This window comes from Lygodium microphyllum, chromosome 23 (assembly GCF_053477565.2).
Source record: "Lygodium microphyllum isolate KBCC chromosome 23, Lygodium_microphyllum_v1.1.10, whole genome shotgun sequence".
Lineage (NCBI taxonomy): Eukaryota > Viridiplantae > Streptophyta > Polypodiopsida > Schizaeales > Lygodiaceae > Lygodium > Lygodium microphyllum.
In genome coordinates, this window is record NC_141157.1 from 30,558,265 (window position 1) to 30,577,913 (window position 19,649).

Consider the following 19,649-nt stretch of genomic DNA (forward strand, 5'->3'; position numbering starts at 1 on the left):
ATAGTATTATCAATGATTGCAGATAGCCAGTGTATCACATTTTTTTCTTTCGCATTTCACTTTTTCCATGCTTTCAACTCATCTGTAGTCGGAGGGATATCCAGCTCTGGCTTCTTTTCTTCACCTGAAGCAAACTCATAAGAGCCCTTTCCAATAAGAAAGTTTGTCACACGAAACTTCTATGAAGGGTAGTTGTTCTTATCGAGCTTCTCAATAATGGGATTTCCACTATTCTCTGCCATTATCATAAACAAGGATACAACACAACAAGCTAGTCTTTTGTAATCTTTCACAACATATGCACAACAATACACCAAGCAACCTTTTTTACTAATTGCTCAATAGTACATGTAATCTACAATTTGTTTGCAGATAAACCTTATGTTTGCTTCCTGCAAACACCTAAAAAATTTATAGATTTACAATTTGTAACCTACGTATCTACTTTCAGTCAATACAGCCGAAATCACAGTGTACCCTGAAACTACTGTCCGCAACCTTGCGGCTCTAAAACGGGGCCTGATACGGTCTCAGACGCCCAAAATAACTGCGGGAAAGCCCTAAAGTCCTTATCTACAGAATATACAGTGATCTGCTCGCACACCAAATCTCACAGCAATATGAGATTTTTGCTCAACTCTGCTTCCGGTGCCTCCACAAGCACTATCGAAGAGAGAGAGTGGAAGAATGGGACAACTTCTTACCTGTTGCTTGCTTGCTCAAACCTTGCTTCTTCTCCTTCACTTTAGCCTTTAAAATCAACCTCTCAGTGGCGCGGGTCTGATACCATGTCAAGAATCGCGTGATGGGGGGATGTGCTTGAGTTGCTGCGCCAAACACACACTGTATACACAAGAGGAAGCTCACTCAAGAATACAAGAAGAGACATAGAGGCCAAAACGTTTTCTTGCTGATTTTTCTTCTTCTTCCACATACTATACAATGTACACAAAGTATAGACAAGATACAACATAAAGGAAAGTGGCCTTCTAAGTCAAACAGTGTATAACCGACTACACTAATCGACTGGCATTATATCTTTGCCAGCTGTAGGTAGGTGTAACAAACTAAATATAATAAGTGATAAGTCAGTGACCATGTGAGTATCATAATCATCACTAACGTGCTAAGTGTAGACGTGCGGACTCATCTAGCTAGGCGGTCCATCATCAATGTCTGTACGTGTTGAGCTTGCCATCTTAACACTATTCATAGAATCATGTTAGGGCTATATGTCTAGATCAACAAATAAATAAATAAGTAATGAAACCTAGGCTAATGGAGGAGTTATGAAAATATTCAAAACATGAATTATATAGGATTGATAAAATTGTATCAAATGATAAAATTGAGAGGTCATGTATATGCTATATGGTATGATTGGACATGAGGTTTAAAAACAATATTCTTTAAATATAGGTAATACTGCAAGCATTTACAAAATAATGTGATGATAGTAGTAGGATTATTTTCCATATATCCAAATTTTATTGAAAATTTTTATTACTTAAGAGCATAGAGATACTAGCTTGCATATGAAGAGGACAATGCACACAATGAAGTATGCTTGAAGATAGTAACATCCACATGAGAAGTCTTATGGATTGGGTTATCAATTAAGGGTCAATATGAGGGATACCATTCATAGGTCCCCCCCAAAAAAAAATCATAGGGAAACTATAAAAGGAAACATACCCACATAGGATAAAAAGGACATTGTTAAGAGAAGAGGAAAGAGATCAAAGTGTATGATTGAAAATGGCATTTAAATTGCTACTAAAAACCTATATTTTGAGAAATTATGTTGGATCCAAAACTTACTCATTTTACTTTATCCTAGAAAAAAAGAGATGACTCTTGTAAATCTGAATCACAAGGCCCAAACATTGGAGTAATCAAGCTTAAACATTAAAGGACAAGTTGGGGCCATCTTCAACATAGTATTTATATTCTTCAATAAGGATAATTAAGAAATAAAGTGGATCCACCCTAAGATCGCTATAGGTATGCCATCGATTAAGGCAATGAAAACTTATAGATGGGCACTACTCGAGACAATGGCTAAAGTTTGAGTGGTTAATGTATCCTCATTGATGGCACATGACAAGCTACTAGGGCCTTACTCTAATAATGCCAACGGTCCAATCTAAAGTATAAAAGTGAGTTGCCATGTGTATGACATCATAGAGTATTGTAAGAACCAATTATAGATACAAATGAATTGGACTCTGAGGTGAGTTGGACCCTACGTGAGCCAAGAGTATATGAATAAAGGAATTGAAGTTGAAACTTGGGCCTAAATAAAATGTGAGAAACTTAAGACTATCAATGCACTTTTTTCCCTCTCTAGGATGTATATATGTACATTTACTCTATAAGGAAAAATTAGTCTTATAAATCTTGTGTATTAACACTTCTTAATATACTTTGTATTGTGTAGTCTCAAGCTTCTTATTCTCCAAGTTATGTATGTACATTCCTACAACCCTAATCCAACATTTCTTATCTGAATGGTCCTTGGCTTCTCTGATAAAGTCATCAACATTCTCTACTTCATTTTCTCCTATGAATAGAACAAGATTCAATTAGCATTCACAAGTTGACTAATATTACAAAAAAACTCATAGGACTTAATATTGTCAAATTTTTCATTTAAGTTACTTTTTGTATTTGTTTACACTATTCCAAGTTCTCAATAAGTTATTTTTTCCTTTTGCACAAAATCTATGACTATGTTCATTTCTAGAGATAAGATCTTTTATTGTCTTCTTTGTGCCATGCTATATAGCACAAGTTGAGTTTGTACAAATTCTTTTTTGTATTAGTAACTTCCGTATCAAGTGCAGTCAATCACCATGGTTGACAATAGTAATATATTGTATATGTTGGCTATTGAGAATAAGGAGATATATACACCAATGATATATTATGTATATTGGCCTATAGGAAAACAATGATATATTCCATGTGGTGAATATTGAGGACAAGTTGGATAGTGCCAACTATTCCATGTGGTTTATATCATATGTTGGGCATTGGTTGAACCGATTGTAAATCATTATGTAAGAAATTGAAGTGTATCTTGTTGTAGCTATGTGGAGCCCCAAGAGGAACATCAAGGAAAATGAGATTCTACTGCAAGAAAATCTATCTTGTAACATCAACAAGCTTTTATTTCATTCTTTTGATAACCACAACAAAGAAAACAACAAATCTTCATGCAATATCATAGTAGATAACTCCCATGGATTTGATAGAATCAACCATAATCTTCAACTTATTCATAAAATCTATCAGTAGAACAAGGAACATAAAAGAATACACCATTTTTGAATGAAAATCATTCATATAGTATTCATTTTCAATGTCTTCATAGTTTTCTCTCTCAATCTCTCATATATAGATACACTGTTTTGATAGAATTGACTATCTCTGGCTCTCTCTCTCTCTTTCTCTCTATAGTACATCATCTTCTCACTACAATACTTAATAATGACTCTCAATAATCATTCTTAGGTCGTGGATGCACCTCCCAAGAGGTATGTTTGATGCGAAGAGACACTAGAGCCACTACAGTGTCTCTTCATGGCTCACTACTGCCACTATCATTTCAGTCTTCTCTTCAGTCTTCAGCAGTTACTTCTTCCATTTGTTTTAGCTCTTTTGAACTTAGATTCATCCTTTCCAAAAGTTAAAAAACTTTTTCAAAGTCACACATACAATCTACAGAACACTTACAGAAGATCTACAGAACATAACATAACAGAAGTAGAGCAGAGACAGAACAGAGACATATGCTCTACATAAGGTTTACAGAGAGCTACAGAAGGTAATCAGAGAACATCAAATCCTCATAACTCATACTAAAACCATTCCAAACTATAAAAAACTATTCAATAAGCTTTCAAAAGATTTCAACCTTCATCAATCATCAATACATACTTCATACAGAAAAAAATCACAACAAAACAGAAGCTATACAGAAGGTATCAGAACCAATCAGAACCTCAACAGAATCTATCAGAATATCACAGAGCCTCATATTTTTACTAAAAATCATCATGAGCTTCCAAAACATAATCGATATAATCCAAAACACTCTCAAACACTTCCATTATCAACCATACATCACTCTAAATCCATAAAAAATCAATCATTCAGACCTCAAAAACAATAAAAATCAATCCAAAATTCAACCTTTTTCCACTCTCAACACTATGAGAGCTACAAGTGCAATAGAAACAGGTTATAGTAAGAATGTTACATGCTCCATTTCTATTGTATTTTATGCAAAACCACCACTCCTTGATGCTATAGATTTGCTAGTATGGTAGACATGTGAAGGCTCATGCCTTTATTGTGTTATATATTTATCATACCATGACCCCACACATTCACTCAATATAAGATAGTTAAAGATGCTTGAGATGCACTTGCACAATTGCATTAAGGAAGAAATGATGTATATATTGCTTACCTACATAAGCAATTAGAGAGTGAATGGATGAAGGTGACTCTCTAGATAGTCTTTTTACTAACATCAAATATCTTAAGAAGCAGTTAATTACAACAAATGAAATTTTACCAAATAAATAGTTCACTTGTAGAGATTGTTCACAATAGTCTTCCTCATTCTTAAAGTGTCACATCTACTCTTTGTTTGATTATGGAAGGAAATCCTAATGCTTTATCATTAGAGAAGTTGACTTATGTTTTTCTACAAGAATGCCAATGTTAAAAGAACAATCCCATTGTACATGTTACAAGTCAAGATTTTGTGGCTAGTTAGAAAGATAAATGAAAAGGCTACCTTTGCTACTATGCAAAAAATTTATAGATAATGTATAGACATAGAAAAATAACAAAGGATGAAAATAAAAATAAGTGTAAAAGCCTTTGCATGTATTATAAGGTAAGAGATCATGTCACTGAGGTTATCCTAAGTTGGCTTTGAATGGGACTAAGAAGAGATTAATTGGCTATTTCAAATCCCTCTCCTTCTAATTTGCAATGTATTTTGTTCACTTCTCTTTAGTCTACCCCTAAGGGTAGTGCTATCACATGTGTCAACTACTCCTCTTACCCTATTAAAGAAGTCGGTAAAACAATGAAACACTACTAATAGTAATACTTTCAAGCTTTCACATGCTTTGTATATGCTAGACATAAAAAATACTTTGTATATGAGTTTAACACTCTATCTTCCCGTGAGTTGAACCCCATCACAACTGAAAGGAGCCCACCCTGACCCACCATTTCTCCAACAACACAAAGAGAGAGAGATTCGTAAGCTGAAGGCATGGCTCCAAAACAAAGGGAGACACGCATAATCAGTAATCCTGTGTCCAACAATGGAGCCACTGGTCAAGGCGTTCCTGCGAATATACGAATACAACGTCGGGTATGGACAATTCATATCCGAATATCCAAGTACTAATTACCATCTCCGCTATCCATTGAGGCATAGGCATGCACATGATTTCATTTCAACAAGTAGCTTGAATTTATTTTTCGATAGTTAACTAACTCATAGGGAGCCATAGGTTAATTATTTTCGCAACCATAGATGATCTTGCATAGATTTATACATATGGCAGATTGAGGTTCGCACAAATCCATGTACTCAAATATTTTGCATCCTAGTGCTACGCAACGAAGTCATAGCTGGCATAAAGAATATAAAGGGTACTTAAGGGTTATGCACATAGTCGATACATGCATGGGAAAGATTATATGAAACATGCATTGATGGTACTCAAATTGACCTTGCATTAATGTCTTGCATCCATCCTATGAAGGTTTCACATTGAGTAATGGTTAAAGAGTTGTCTTGTGCTGCCAAACCATGAGTTGAGCACAGCTCGCACGATAATTGAGGGATTACTTTGCATTAGAAAATAGCCTTGCATCGTTACAAATTTGTCTCACATTCTTTAGGGGAAAGGAAGATAAAGTCAATTAAAATTCTACATAGTATCGCTCTTTGATCCCAAGGGGGAGAGTGGGTACGCGATGGAAAGGTTATCACGACCATTCTTGCAATGTTGGAAAATGATATCATTGTTTTGTTGATTGATCTAACATTGTCTTAAATGTTTTTCGCATTAAATTGATTGTTATGATGTGATTTGAATGATTATTCCAAATGCTTGTGCTTGATGGTAAATGCATGGAAGGGGTCTATGATGACGAGTTGCCATGGGAATAAAGAAATGTTTTCTTGCAAAATGATATTAGGGTTGATTGCCTTGGCAGTGCTTGATTCTTAATTGGATTAATTAAGGAATGACATTTTGCAGGATGGATCATCTCCAAGATTGCACTGTGGATTACCCCGAGAGGGGATTTCTCGATTTACGGGCCAAAGGTCGAGTGGTGAAAAGGCCAACCACGGAAGTTGTGTCTCACTTCTAGGTCGCTTGGGGTCAGTGGAGCTCTAGACACCCCTTGCCTAGTCCGGGACAGAGTTATAGATTGCCATGAGCCCAACGACTAGGGCATTAGAGGATTCTATTCTAGATAATGGATGGAAATTATGATGCCATGTGATTTAGACCGGGTACTTTTGTTGGACAGAAGGGATACATAATTTCTCCTATATGGGCAAGAGACAAAGATTAACTTCAAGATAAGTTAAGGAACTTATCTTGTCAAAGATTTGCTTGCTCTGTTTTCATGTCTGTGCCATAAATTATGCAAACGAACCTTGTTTTTTAAAGGCCTAATTAAGAAAAACTATTTTTGAATGTCACATATAAATGTGATAGGACCTAATTAGAAAACTAAAGCTATCTGTCCTATGGTAGGGTGATCCCAGAGAACTGGGAGGCTTCTTACAAGGTTTTACTGTCGTTCAAATTTAGGCATTGCTAGGTTAGAACTCGATTCATGCCATTTTAGGGGATCAGAATGGGACTATACCCCACAGACAGAGAGGTTGAGCGGCACATCCCTCTCGTTTGCCATTCTCCTTGAACCAAGTGCGACATGAATCTGCTTCGGATTGGGTATCTCTACGTAAAGTAGAATGTCCAAAGATCGACGCTAGAATACTATCAGGAGACCTTGGCCCCTAGAACCCAGATTTCAAGTCGATCTTAGTGGGTTTAGCTGCGAACGTTTCATTGCAAGGCGGACTCGGAAAACCCTAGGTGACAAACTCCGGAACATTCCATGGGAGTGCTAGGCGACAATGCTTAGATCTGTTCCTCAATGGACCACTAAAACATGCTTGGACAGCCGATAGGTAGACACGTTACACACTTTTAGCATGCCCTATTTTAGAAAACTAAAGACTATTCCACATACATATGAAAGTGGATGGATACTTTCGCAACAAATGCATTTTATGGATGGTAAACCTCATTAGTCAAGTGACTTTCTTCGTAGCTGTTAGCAAGATAAGTCGATAGCTCTTTTTATTTTATTACCTAAAGAGAGATTTTTATTTTTGTTAGTTTTAGAAAAAAAAATTAAATGATTTAGTGATAATATTTTAACTTTAATTTTTTCTTATGAAAGAAAAGAGGGGAAGAGGGAGAGGAGAGGGAATTTAACTTTTAAGGAGGCAAGGAAGCATTGTAGAAAATTATCAATAATTTGAAAAACTAGTGATTAATAAGGATAAATTTTGCATCTTATCAAAGTTGTTTTTTTCATCTAGTTAATTTCTCTAAGAATTGTGTATCCATGAGAGGATTAGATATATCCATAGTGGACTAATAATAAAAACATAAGAGATTGAAAAATATTCATTTTCTTGAATAATATTAAGCAGTCATGGATGAAAAGAGCACGCATAATGGTAAAAAAAATTTACAAGTATTAGCAATAGGATGGTGGATTGGGACTTGACTCCATGCATAGACTTTACCTTAAGACAATGATTAATTTTATGGATGGTAGAGCATTGCAAATGAGAATATAGTATGCATAAGTGGAATTAATGTGTGTCTAGATAATATAAATGTTACATATCCTTGAATGAGAATTTGAATTCTTAGTTGGCATAGTGTTTAGTAAGATGGATTTAGTCTTTGCAAGAAATTATTAGAGGGATGGATAAGGAGTTTGATAAATTGAACTTTCATACATATATCCAAATAAAAATCCTAGATGCATAGACTTTCTTGAAATCATGGTTAATTATTTAAATTGATATAAAGTGCATGAAATATTAAGGATAATGAATAGTTACTCGAGTTTTCTTCACAAAAGTATTAATGACAATTTGCACACCATCGAAAATATGGACTTAAAAAGGGCCCTTTAGGTTAGGAGTTAATGACTTTCCTAATTGTAAAAAAGTTGAGGTAAACCAATAGGAGAGGGGATTGTGTGCATATTTTTCCATATTTCTTTTATCCCTCGGGCCTATCACTTTATAAGTTTATCCCTCTATTATGTCCCCTTAAACCCCTTCCCCCACCTCCCAAACTTTTACCACCACTATGTCGTCCCGGTGGGTCCCACTAGTTGTTAAAAAAGAGAATCCAAATTTTAAAACTTTTTCCCTCCTCCCCCACTCCCACCCCCACCCATTTTTTGTATATTTTGATAAGAAATGCTTCGAGTTGTCATTATCTTATCTCTGCACCACACATATCTTATCATCTAATTCCTTCTTCTATGCTCACATAGCCATAGCCACACAGTCACTAATATATTTTACACAACCCCTTTCTTCTTCTTTTCTTCTCTCTCCATTTCTACCCTTATTCTAAAGTCTTATTACTTGCTCCATAGTGGCATTCATCTCCTCCTAAGTAGCATTCTTGTTAAATCCATTCCAATGGCATCTAGATGCAACAAAGATGACCTCATAATTTGACATTTACTATCTGTGTACACAATACAAAAGACGAGCATGGTAAATGGGAAGGAGCAATGTTTGAGAAGGATTCATGGGTTTACATACAATCTTTAGCAGTTGGGTCTCATTGAGTTATCATGATTCATTATAGAATCATTGGAAGGGTAGATGTCTTAGGTTTCACAAGGCTCAAGATGGTGGTCTTGTTGTGTTAGTTCAACATGTATATGATGCAAAGGACTTGAAACTACCTCCTCGGACTACTCAACATATCTTCCCCTCAAAATGTAAGTCACCACTTTCATGTTCTTAGTGTTTCATTTGTTGTTGAGGTTTCCATTCTTCGCTCCTATCAAACATTCTCCCTTTGAATCTTATCAAGGATCAGTCTTTGAGAAGCTTGACTAGGACATACAAAGCTCTACATGTGGACATGGGTGAGATAATGATGATAAAAAATTCATCATAATATCTTCTAGATCACAAGATTTTATTTTATAAATACATGTACATAGTGTCTCCATTGATTAGTTTGTATTTAAATTACTTCATTGTCCATCTCTCAATTCTATGGAATGGCCCATTACAAATGACTGGCCACTTCATATATTGAAGTTGAAGATCATACATGGCATTCATAGTTTGATGAAAATTGGAAAAGCTTCAAGATCTATGGGCCTTTCATGGTTTGTGCCAATACATGTTACTTATAGCTTCAAAACCATTGATACACATCATTGTCTCTCTATGCACATTAGTAAGGATATAAGTGAGAACTTCTTCATTTATAACTTTGAAGAAGGATGGGATGAGGTGGGTGGGGTGCACAAACTGACTTATTTTCATGCAAAGTGGTGGTTATTAGTGTTATCTTTTGTTTACACAATTGCATGTTCATCATCATACACACGCTTCTATTTTACTAAGGATGGATGAAGAAGACTTGCCAATGGATCCCTTGGAGTCCATTGTATGATTGACTCAATTGTTCCATCTAGTAAATGAATGTGAAGATCAAAGGCTTGTCTCATGTCTTAGAACTTAAAACCTTTTTTTCATTTTTTAGATGGGGTTTAAAAGAATGGATAAGAATTATATAATATCAAATGCTTTGCAACAAGTCATAATTTGTGTAAAGATAGATGATGTATCAAAAATTCATGATGAATAGTTTGAGAATTTTTATTTGTAACATTGTGTACTTTGATTTATTTACTTTTTAAAAAAAATTAAAAAATTATGTAAAAAAATTAAAATGGTATTAAACCCATAAGCACCTCTCATTTTCACTTTTTGACTTTCCAACCACTTCTCCTCTCTCAAACACCTCTCAGATTTTGCCTCATACCCCCTACCTCAATGAAATCTTCTTTGCTAGCTTTCATCCACTTCTCCAAGGCATAGAGTTCACACAAAAATCAAATATGTAATAGTAAGTCTGTTCTTCCAATACCAATTACAATGACACCATCTTGTGGCATGTTCCCGACTTGAAGTTTCATCTATAGTACATGAATGACCACCTTCAGCAATATAGCATGGTCTTTTAGGGTTCAAAGAGGATTGGATGCCATGCGCCCTCCTTACATACATCCAAAATGATTGAGCCTTTCATAAACGACAAAGTTGTTCTTGTGATAATCTCACACTCACCTTCTTCAAGAGGATCGCCCTTCGAGAAGCTAGAGTATAAGGATACAAGACGCTTGGCATGCACTACTTGCCGTAGATAGCTAGATTTATCCTGTTACTAAATAAAGGTGAGGATCCCCCACCTATAACAACAAGTGTTGAAGGCTAAGTGAAGAATTTCTTAAAGATGCTCCTGATCCAAATCCTTTGCTAGAGGAGAAGTCAAGGCAAAAAGCTCTAGATCCTATGGTGTGGAGGGAGCTATACCAACCATGGAATAGCCTTTAGCGCTACTCCTTATATGCAAAATTAGTCTCTATAAGACAAAAGAATTTCCTTCACTAAAGGAGTGAAGGGTGCTTTTCTCATCAATAGTTATGTACTCTTCTAGTACTTGGATATTTCCCTAAGGGGTTCTAAATTATAATTCTTTCTCCTCTTTATCATTTACCTCTAAAACCATGTGGTTTGATCTTTTCATACTCATTGGTCCTGCATTTGTTGAGAGGCTAAGGTTTAGGTGGAGGTTAGGGATGCTAATCAAGGTTTCATTGTGGACAAGGGCAAGGGCTAGTTGAGAAGCATAAGGAGAAAGTGCTTTGTGCCACTTGGTAGGTAGCTTGGAGCATTGCATGGGCCCCTTGCCACACAGTGAGTGTCCTTCAATGATAGTTGTATTGGACTCAAGCCTAACTATCCTTATATCGGGCCTACCAATGCCCTTGTCCCCTTCATTCAAATCTCCACCTTCACCACAATCTTTGCCCTCGCCACCATCATTGCTCTCCTCACCACTATCATCACCTTCCTCCTTGGTAGAAGTATTGTTATCATCCAGATGCTCCTGATCATTGTTGTTGCCACCCTCCTCTTCCTAGCTTGCTTGTTTATCTTCATAATAGTCTTTATGTTTGCAAGTTCTTTTTGAAGTCTCCAAGGTTGATTGAGGGAGAGTCTTCTAACCTTTGGATTAATGAGGGGATATAATACGAGACGAGAAAGTGGTGTTGGAGTCCATGGATCAAGAGAATTTGGATATGGCATTGCCTAGAAATGGTGCATAGAGAATGCTTGGCCTGGTGGTGAATGTTATCACATCGTTTGCTTGATATGGACCATGAGGTTGATTAAAAAGAAGAGGGAAAGGAAGAGCAATAGAACTATGAAATAAATAGTGTAGAGGTGAGCACAAGCTCTACCGCCAAGACCCACAGACCGCTTATTGTTCAAGCGTTTCAAGCGAGTACTAATGGCTACCTCTCACATAGCCGACGTGCTATCCCTCTCTACAAGTGTAGTGAGCTTACCTTGATGCACCCGATTGAGTTGCTTCCTCTCTCAAGCACTCCCCGAGAGCTCCATGATTCTTGATGCAAGCTCAAGCATCCTCAAACCTCCACCTCCAAGCTCCATCCTCCATAGCCGCACATGAGACAAGAGAAGAGAAGGGAAGAGAAGAGAAGAAGAAGAGAGGAGATGATGGAGAGCTTCATCACCACGGTCCCTCACCCTCACACACTCACTCCCTCACACTCCCTCCCTCAAGTACACACAAGCAAGCAAAGAGAAGAGAAGGAGAGAAGAGTCCACTTTGCCACACACCAAAGAATGAGCTCTCATTCATCTTTTGAATTGTATATACAAAGCCCTAAATCCCATTTGGGCAGTCATCCCCTTTTTACATGGCCGGCCATAGCCTAGGCTCTTTTTTCTATTGTTCTCCTATCTTCCTAGCTCCCTTCCTAATGCCCATCTGCATTTACAATTTGCACAAGTCAGAGCATGTCGCTCTTAACATAAATCATGGTGCGCCTTGCACTCTTTTACAAAATTATTGACTTGCTCTTTTTCTTGAGTGCCTCTCCTTGATTTAGGACTTTTTAACGCTTCTTGCGTTTCCCAACTTTTCTTGGTGTGTCTTCATTCTCCATTCCGCTTTTGCCTTGGCTTTGTCTTCTGCTTTAGATTTTTTGGATTTTTCACCTTACTCATTTGAGGGTTAACATTACCCCCCTCCTAGTTGAGTGCCAGTCCCATGGCACTTGTTGAGTAGCGAGTCAGACTGTGCTGCTAGAGTAGCCAAGTGGCTTTTTGAGTTTGTGTATAAGCCGTGTTGGGAGGTGTGTTGGAGGGATTTATGGAACTGGAAGGCCCTTGAGTTGGAGATGATCCCTAGCGTTTGAGGGATTTATGGACATGTTGGAGGGATTTATGGAACTGAAAGGCCCTTGCGTTGGATATAATCCTTGGTGTTGGAGGGAGGTTGAGGGGCGGGTCTATCTTTGAAACTGAAAATGATGCTAGATAAATCCATTGTTTGACTCTTTGTGACTAAGTTCGCATGCGTTGTTCCCCATGAGCTCCTTCATTCACTTTCTGATTGAGACTGTTGCATCCACCCCTTGGTTGGTTATGCTTTGCCTGATGGCACATGGCGTAGGATGGGGAGGGCATTGCATGGATGATGGGGTCGTTGAAGCTGGTGGTGGGGCCTTTAGTTGTACCTTGAAAGAAAAGAAAGGTGCCTTACGTGTGGGTGTGTGCTAGTGTCGTGTGGTGCATGGTGCGCATGCTAGTGGGATGGAGCTTAGGGTGACAGGTCTAACCACAAGCGAGTGTTACATCCCTAGGTGTGTCCTGCCCTTGATGTGCCCTAAGCGGGAAGTGGGGGATCAAAATGAGGCTAGGGGGTTAGGAATGGAGCCGGCCGACCGGGGCCATTGAACACACCTAACTTGAGGACCCCTAGGTGCATCAGCTGTGGTGGAGTGCAACTTGCGGTGGCGACATGTGAGATCTTTTTCATTTTCTCTTCCTTTTCTTATATATATATATATATATATATATATATATATATATATATATATATATATATATATATATATATATATATATAATAAAGTTACATAGTCGTGACAGAAGTTTAATCTTCGTCATCGGAGTGAGGTGGAGAAGGGGGCTTAATAGATTTATTAAGGAATCAACAGCTTTGGAGATACCCCTTGAGGTTTAGGTGGACTTGAAGGGTGGTGGTGGAGAGGAATGGATGATTGCAACAGGTGAAGCAACTATCATTCATGTCCTCTAGTAGAGCCAAGTAAAATGAAGGCAATAGAGTGGCTCGCATAATTAGTCGAGCCATCAAGCAACTATCTATAGCGTTAGGATCAAAATGGAGCAGAAGGAGGCCGCACTCCTATGGGGTGGGGTCTTGTCTAAGGAGTATCCTAAGCAATCTAAGGTAGTAATAAAGGCAAGGTCAAGGCATGAAGAGAATCGGTTAGTGAATTGGATTAGAGTATCATACAAATTTTCTGACGTGAAGACAATGGCATCTTCATATGTAGTACAATGAGGATTATAGATTACAAGGAAGTCATAACAACCGTGGACACTGGAGTCAAAATCCACTCCCACCCTTCGAGGGTAAGGCATAAAGGTGAGGTTGTTTCGCTCAAAGGCCTAAGTGTTGCAAAAGGCCATCCAAGTGTCCAGGTTGGTGTCGCACACCCTTATTCTCCATGTAGGTTGGCATTCATAGCCGGCCATAGACCGTGGTACTTCAAAAACTTTATTTTGCCAAAATTTGGCATCTTCTGTGGCCCATAATGTGGGGTTCCCCTCTCTCTCCTCCAACCATCTTTGTCAAGCCTACTTCTGATGTAAATCACCTCCTCCACCACCTTGATAGGTAACACTCTATGCAAGGTGGTGGGGAATTGGAAGTTGAGGTCGAAGGGGCTCCTAGTCATTTCTTGCCTCTCCCAGATAATGAAGTTGGCATGAAAGCTTGATGGGGTATCATCCACACATGGTGGGATAGGTGTCTGGGGCGCCCTTGCTCCCCTGGCATTCCATTTTCTCATTGTCTCCTCCACCATTTGCTTTCTTCTTTCTCTTAGTGCCGCCTTTCTTTCTGCGGAGGTGTCTGCATGTTGTTTCTCTTCAGGTCTCGGGAAAGGAGAAGGTGGGACAAGCTCATCTTCATGTGGTCCCATTTCAAAGTTCACATCCACCTCCCTTTCTTGGCTTGGCACTTGCTGCTCCTCTTTGAGGAACCCGAGTGCGTCCACTTCCTGTGAGGTTAGGCTTGCCAATAGGAGATAATGGCGTTGTTCTTCCAAGCTTGGGCCAACTCGACTAGTGCCCTACGACCCATTTCCAGTTTCTTCTTCATTGCCTCCATGGACTCTCCCTCCTTTGCCTGGATGACGTCCAATCGGGTTTTTAAGAAGGCACATTGTTGGGTGTGGAAGCTCACTTGGGTGACCTCTATTCTGCTTTTGACAAGTATCTTTTCTGTTTTGGCTTGAGCGAGGCGACGTGCCAAAGCTTTGACCCTTTTTTCATTCTGATTGGCCCATTCTTCTGCCCTCTTGTTCATGTCTTCAAGGCTTTCCTCCTGCCTTTGGGCCAGCACTGTCAGCCTTCATTCTTGGTCTTCCATTTCTACCCTTAGCTCTTGCTACTCTTCCTCTGTCGAGGTAGCCTCTTAGGTTAGTCTCTCCATCTCTATTTTATACCTGCGAGCTCTTTCCTCCCTCAGCTCCTCCAGCTCTTATCTGGCTTTAGTGAGTTTCTCCATTTGGGCTTGCAGACCTTTGTACAGTGCCACAATCTCTTCATTGTGCTACCGTAGGCATTGTGTGGCCTTGGTTTCTTTGTTCAAGTGTGCCTCCCATTCAGCTTATGTCCCTTCTTTAGCTTGTAGCTACTCTTTCAGTTCATTGACTTCCCTTTGGGCCATGGCCATTTGGCGTGTTCTCTCCAACTGGAATGCCGTCATGGCCTCCTTTTTAGCTTCAAGCTCTGCTACCGTGGTTCTCTTCTCCTCCTTGGCTCTCTCTAGTTGAGAGAGGAGCTCTTTGATATACTCATCACATTATTCGAGTGGCCTCTCTATTGCAAGGATGGAAGTTGTAGAGCCTACCACCTTTTGCTTCTTAGGGTCTCGCCTCAACTAGGTGTTTGCCGCAATTAGTCTTTTGGTCCCTACCAGAAGGGTTCCTTCTCTTGCTCCTTGGCCCATTTCCTTATTTACAATGTACTAGACACAAGCCATTAGGTTGTTGGCGTTCACCTAGGTCCTAGAACTAGGAGTGGAGATGGCGGTGGTGGTAGTGGGCATCAGGAGGGCAGGGATGGGGGTGATCGAAGCCTTTCCCTTGCCTTCTTGCATTGCAGGTGGCACGAACTCAGGCACATATGCACTTGAGCTTGGCCTTCCATTTCTGATGGGGCTTGCAGGTTCTGGATCATCATACTTGGACTACTGCTCAATGGACCTGCGTGTGGCAAGGGCCATGTCTTCCTCCTCTTTTTTCCTCAGCTCCTCCTCCTCCTCTTCATGCTTTTTCTTTGGCTCTTCCTTGGCCTGTTTGGACTCCCAGTGGGCCCTTTGCAAGTCCGCCCTTTCTTGTTTCCTTCTCTCCTCCTCCTGCAGTTCTTGTGCAATTTTCTTATTTGTCTTCCTAGCCTCTCCCCGGCTAGTTTGCTCTTCTCGTTCCTTTCCCTCTTCTTCTTCACTCAACATCCTTTCGCTAGACTATGCCTCCTGTTCCTGGTGGGGCGGCGACCTGCTTGGTGTTTCGTCCACCCCTTATTCTCCTTTTTTCTGCTCTCTCTTGCCCTCCAGTGGGCTGCCCTCTCATTGCCAAGGCTTTTTGTTGAGGTCTCAATGGTCTTCCTCACAAACCCGTTGAGGTTGACCTCATCCTGCGACCTTGCTACAACACTCTCTAACAGGGGCACGTTGATGCGGCTCATTATGGAGTTGTATCTTTGACTAGAAAATAGGGCGTGCACCATCTTGGCTTGGAGTTGGATTTCGAGAGGATCACGAATATCCACAAGCTAATGATGTCATTGGTGTGGACTTTTACCTTGTACATCCCTAGTAAGACATACACGTCTCTTTTCGGCTTCCTTTCTACTTTGTTTACTAGGCCCAATGCCTTTTTCACCAGCTCCAGGGTCAATTCAATTTGCACTTAGTGAGTTTCCTACCCCTTTGCACAATGGAAGTAGTCCACTCCCCGCCTCACTGCTCCCACGTATTTCTGCAGATTGCATTGCTCGATGATCTACCTTACTGCCCGTTCTTCAATGGCCACATCATCTAGGTTGAAGATATGCCAGAATTTGAACTGGTTGAAGGTTTGCGTTTCCATCGAAAGTCCATATTTTGCTTGTTCTTTCTCTGAAAAAGAAAATTCGCTAGCTAGCCTTTCTTGGCCTACCATGGTGGGTGCCTATCATGAATCCATATTCACCATTAGTGGTTTTCAAAGTAATTGCCAACAACAAGAAACGACTACATGCTTATTGAACTACTGAAATGCTCATGTGTAGAAGTAGACTTTTTCCTCCTATTAGTCTATTGATTTTAACTTTTATTGACCTTTTTCTTAATCACAAGTTGTTGCATTTTAGCCTTGCAACGTGTGCCTTTCCTCTATTGTTTTCTCTATATGTAAGGTTTGATTCACCTTACCCCTTCCCCCTTTGTAATGAAAAGAATCCTTCCTAGGATGAGAGGGTTAGAGGATGAAGGGCCTTTAGCGCACCATCTTAATGTTTTACTTTCTCATGAGCCAAGCATAGAAACTCGGATTATATTCTAACCAAGCATAGCTATCCATATCGAAAGAGCGAATGCCCACATGTGTAATGTAAGTGAGGACATCAAGTAAGAAGTCACCAGAGGCCACTTTGCTAGCAACGTGCAACTCTCCTCAGTGAGGATGCTATCTAAATAAGGGTGTTCTTTAATGTGGTCCTCATAGGTTGGGTCATGTTCAGATGCTTTGATTGTGCGTCGTCGTTCAGCGTTGGTCATTATTTGGCATCCCTCTAGCTCCCATTGCAATCATAGAGCGTACCATTTTTGCAAGAAGGGGAAATTGTTATCAGCAAAAGACGTTGCAACTTCTCGATTTCCTGGTTGGTGTCCATGATCATGCTTTTGCTATACGATGTGATGAGACGATGTTTGATTACTTGTTCCTTGGATGCCTCAGTTGCAATTAACTCCGCGAATGCGTCGGAAGCTTTAACGAATACGAATTCCAACTCCTCCCAAGAGCAAGGGAGTGTTTGCACTTCCGTCGCTATAGGTTCTTCCAAGAGTCCTAGATCTAGCCGATCATAGCTTTTAGCCAATGTCATGAAAGTAGCATCCAAGTGTCGAAGGCAGGCAACCAAGTCGTCCCCACTATTTTCAGCTAAATTCATGGCCAATGTTAGAATTGAGTGCCACTCATAAGAGGGTCTAAGCCTGTGGCAAGTAGTTGAGGTTTGATAGTGCTAGAGAGGTCAATAGAGCTATTGGTTGTCACTTGGTTTGCTCATGAGTTTGTAGCTTGGCCTTATGTTCGATGGGCGCAGTTGTGGATGCGGTTGACATACTACTTGGTGCATTTGAGAGTTGAGGGGGGGATCACCAAGACTAGATGTGGACGGTTTGTTAGTAACACGTTGCGGTTTTAGCAGATATATTGGTTTATGCCCTACTGAGCTAGGCTTTAGATATTTCAATGAATTTAGCAGCTTGAGTCGCTTGTAGTAGTTTTGACGAGACGTTTCGTGTGGCCAAGCTTGAAGACGGCATTTGAGTAGTGCCCTTGGATGTTTGGGCTTTAGGTAGCCAAATCCAAGTGTTACCCGCATAGTAAAATCCAAGTGTTACCTTGCGCTTGCAATAAGGTCTTGGGGACCCATCGCAGCTTGACCATGCGTCGATGTTTATCGTTTGGCCTTGGCTTCCTAGATTTTGAGTGCGGATGGTTAGCCTTGCGAGGCCATGAGTTTCTATTGCTAGGTGGCACTCCCCGTTTAGGTACCCATTTGAACTGGGGTTCATGGGCTTCAATGGTGGTTCTAGTGGGTTATTGGCCTCGAGGATGGATAGGTTGTGATAAGTCATGATCCCCCTCTTGAGACTTGGCGATGGGTTTCTCTACTCGGTGGCTTTGTGGACTTGGAAAGAGTCACACTACCCTTGCTGAAAGCTGTAACTATGTGGACGTTACCCACGGCTAGGTGGATACGCTAGGACTCCTAGTCGACATGGCAAGAGGTTTGCTTCTTGAAAGTTTATCCTAACAGCGATTCCGTGCTTGCATTCTTAGTGTTGGGTAACACACTGAAGATAATTGGCATGCTTTCAAACTCGATAGAAACTGCAACCTTGCACTTTTTCAAAAGTGTGTAGGGTTGGCCTCCATAAGGAGTGAGATTAGCAATAGTGGGCTGCAACTGCAGTTTGCCAATTTGGGTCCAATGGTCATGAGTCAAGATATTAAAATCAGCTCCCTCATCAATCAATGCATTGATGGTGTACGTATGCTTAGTAGTGACCGTCATGTTGAGGTAGGCTGGTGGTATTGCTTCCTCATCTTCACCATCCATTTCAGTGATAGTGGCTACTCGTACATGGATAGGGGGTGCTGGCATCGGGGGACTCATGCAATGGGTGTGTGGGAGGGAAGTACTTCTTTATGTGGCTGCCATTGAAAAAGCATATACCTTCACCCTCTAGGGTTTCTAGTTCTACGTTGTCAGTTTGACTGATGGTCTGAACCTTAAAAGGTCTTGGCCCCCGAAACTTCAGCTTTTGCTTATGTCCTTTGACTGAGTATAGCAGTACTAAGTCACCCTATTCGAAGCTACGCTGCCTGACATGCTTGTCAAACCAACTTTTGCGTCTTTCCTTCTCGCATATGAGTGCGTGGGTGGCTAGAAGCCGGGTTTTCGTTAAGCGTTCGAGTTCAATCAAGCGTTCCGTCCATGCCCCCTTTCCCTCCCATATTTCTTGAAGGGCGATCTTGAGGCTTGGTATGAAGAATTCTAAGGGGAGAATTGCCTCTATGCCATATGTCAATCTAAAGGGGGTCTATCCTACAGCTGTCTTGTAAGCCGTGCGATAGGCCCATAAGGCCGCCATCAGCTTGTTATCCCAATCACTGCGTGATTAGAGACGACCTTAGTCAGGACGTTTATTAGGATTTTATTTGTTGATTCGGATTAACCGTTTGCCTGTGGGTAATAAGGCGAGAATTTTCGATGGATGATTAGGAAGGAGGACAGGAGGTGAGCTATCACTTCATTGATGAAGTGGGTGCCTTGGTCGTTAACTAGTTCGATGAGGCAACCGAATCGTGAGATCACTTGCTCGTAGTGGTGGTTATAGCATCATTCTTTTTTG

At 40.2% G+C, this 19,649-nt stretch overlaps 1 protein-coding gene across 1 annotated transcript in view; it reads right to left on the reverse strand.

Annotated features, from left to right (window-relative positions):
* Positions 1–3,454: 3,454 nt before the first annotated feature.
* The window catches only part of LOC148016016 (D-lactate dehydrogenase [cytochrome], mitochondrial-like), a 63,974-nt gene continuing 47,779 nt past the window's right edge, over positions 3,455–19,649 (reverse strand). Inside the window, exon 19 of the mRNA XM_087664366.1 lies at positions 3,455–3,680. Coding sequence (XP_087520492.1) covers positions 3,623–3,680 — 58 coding nt within the window. The 3' untranslated portion in view covers positions 3,455–3,622. The remainder of the gene's footprint in view (positions 3,681–19,649) is intronic.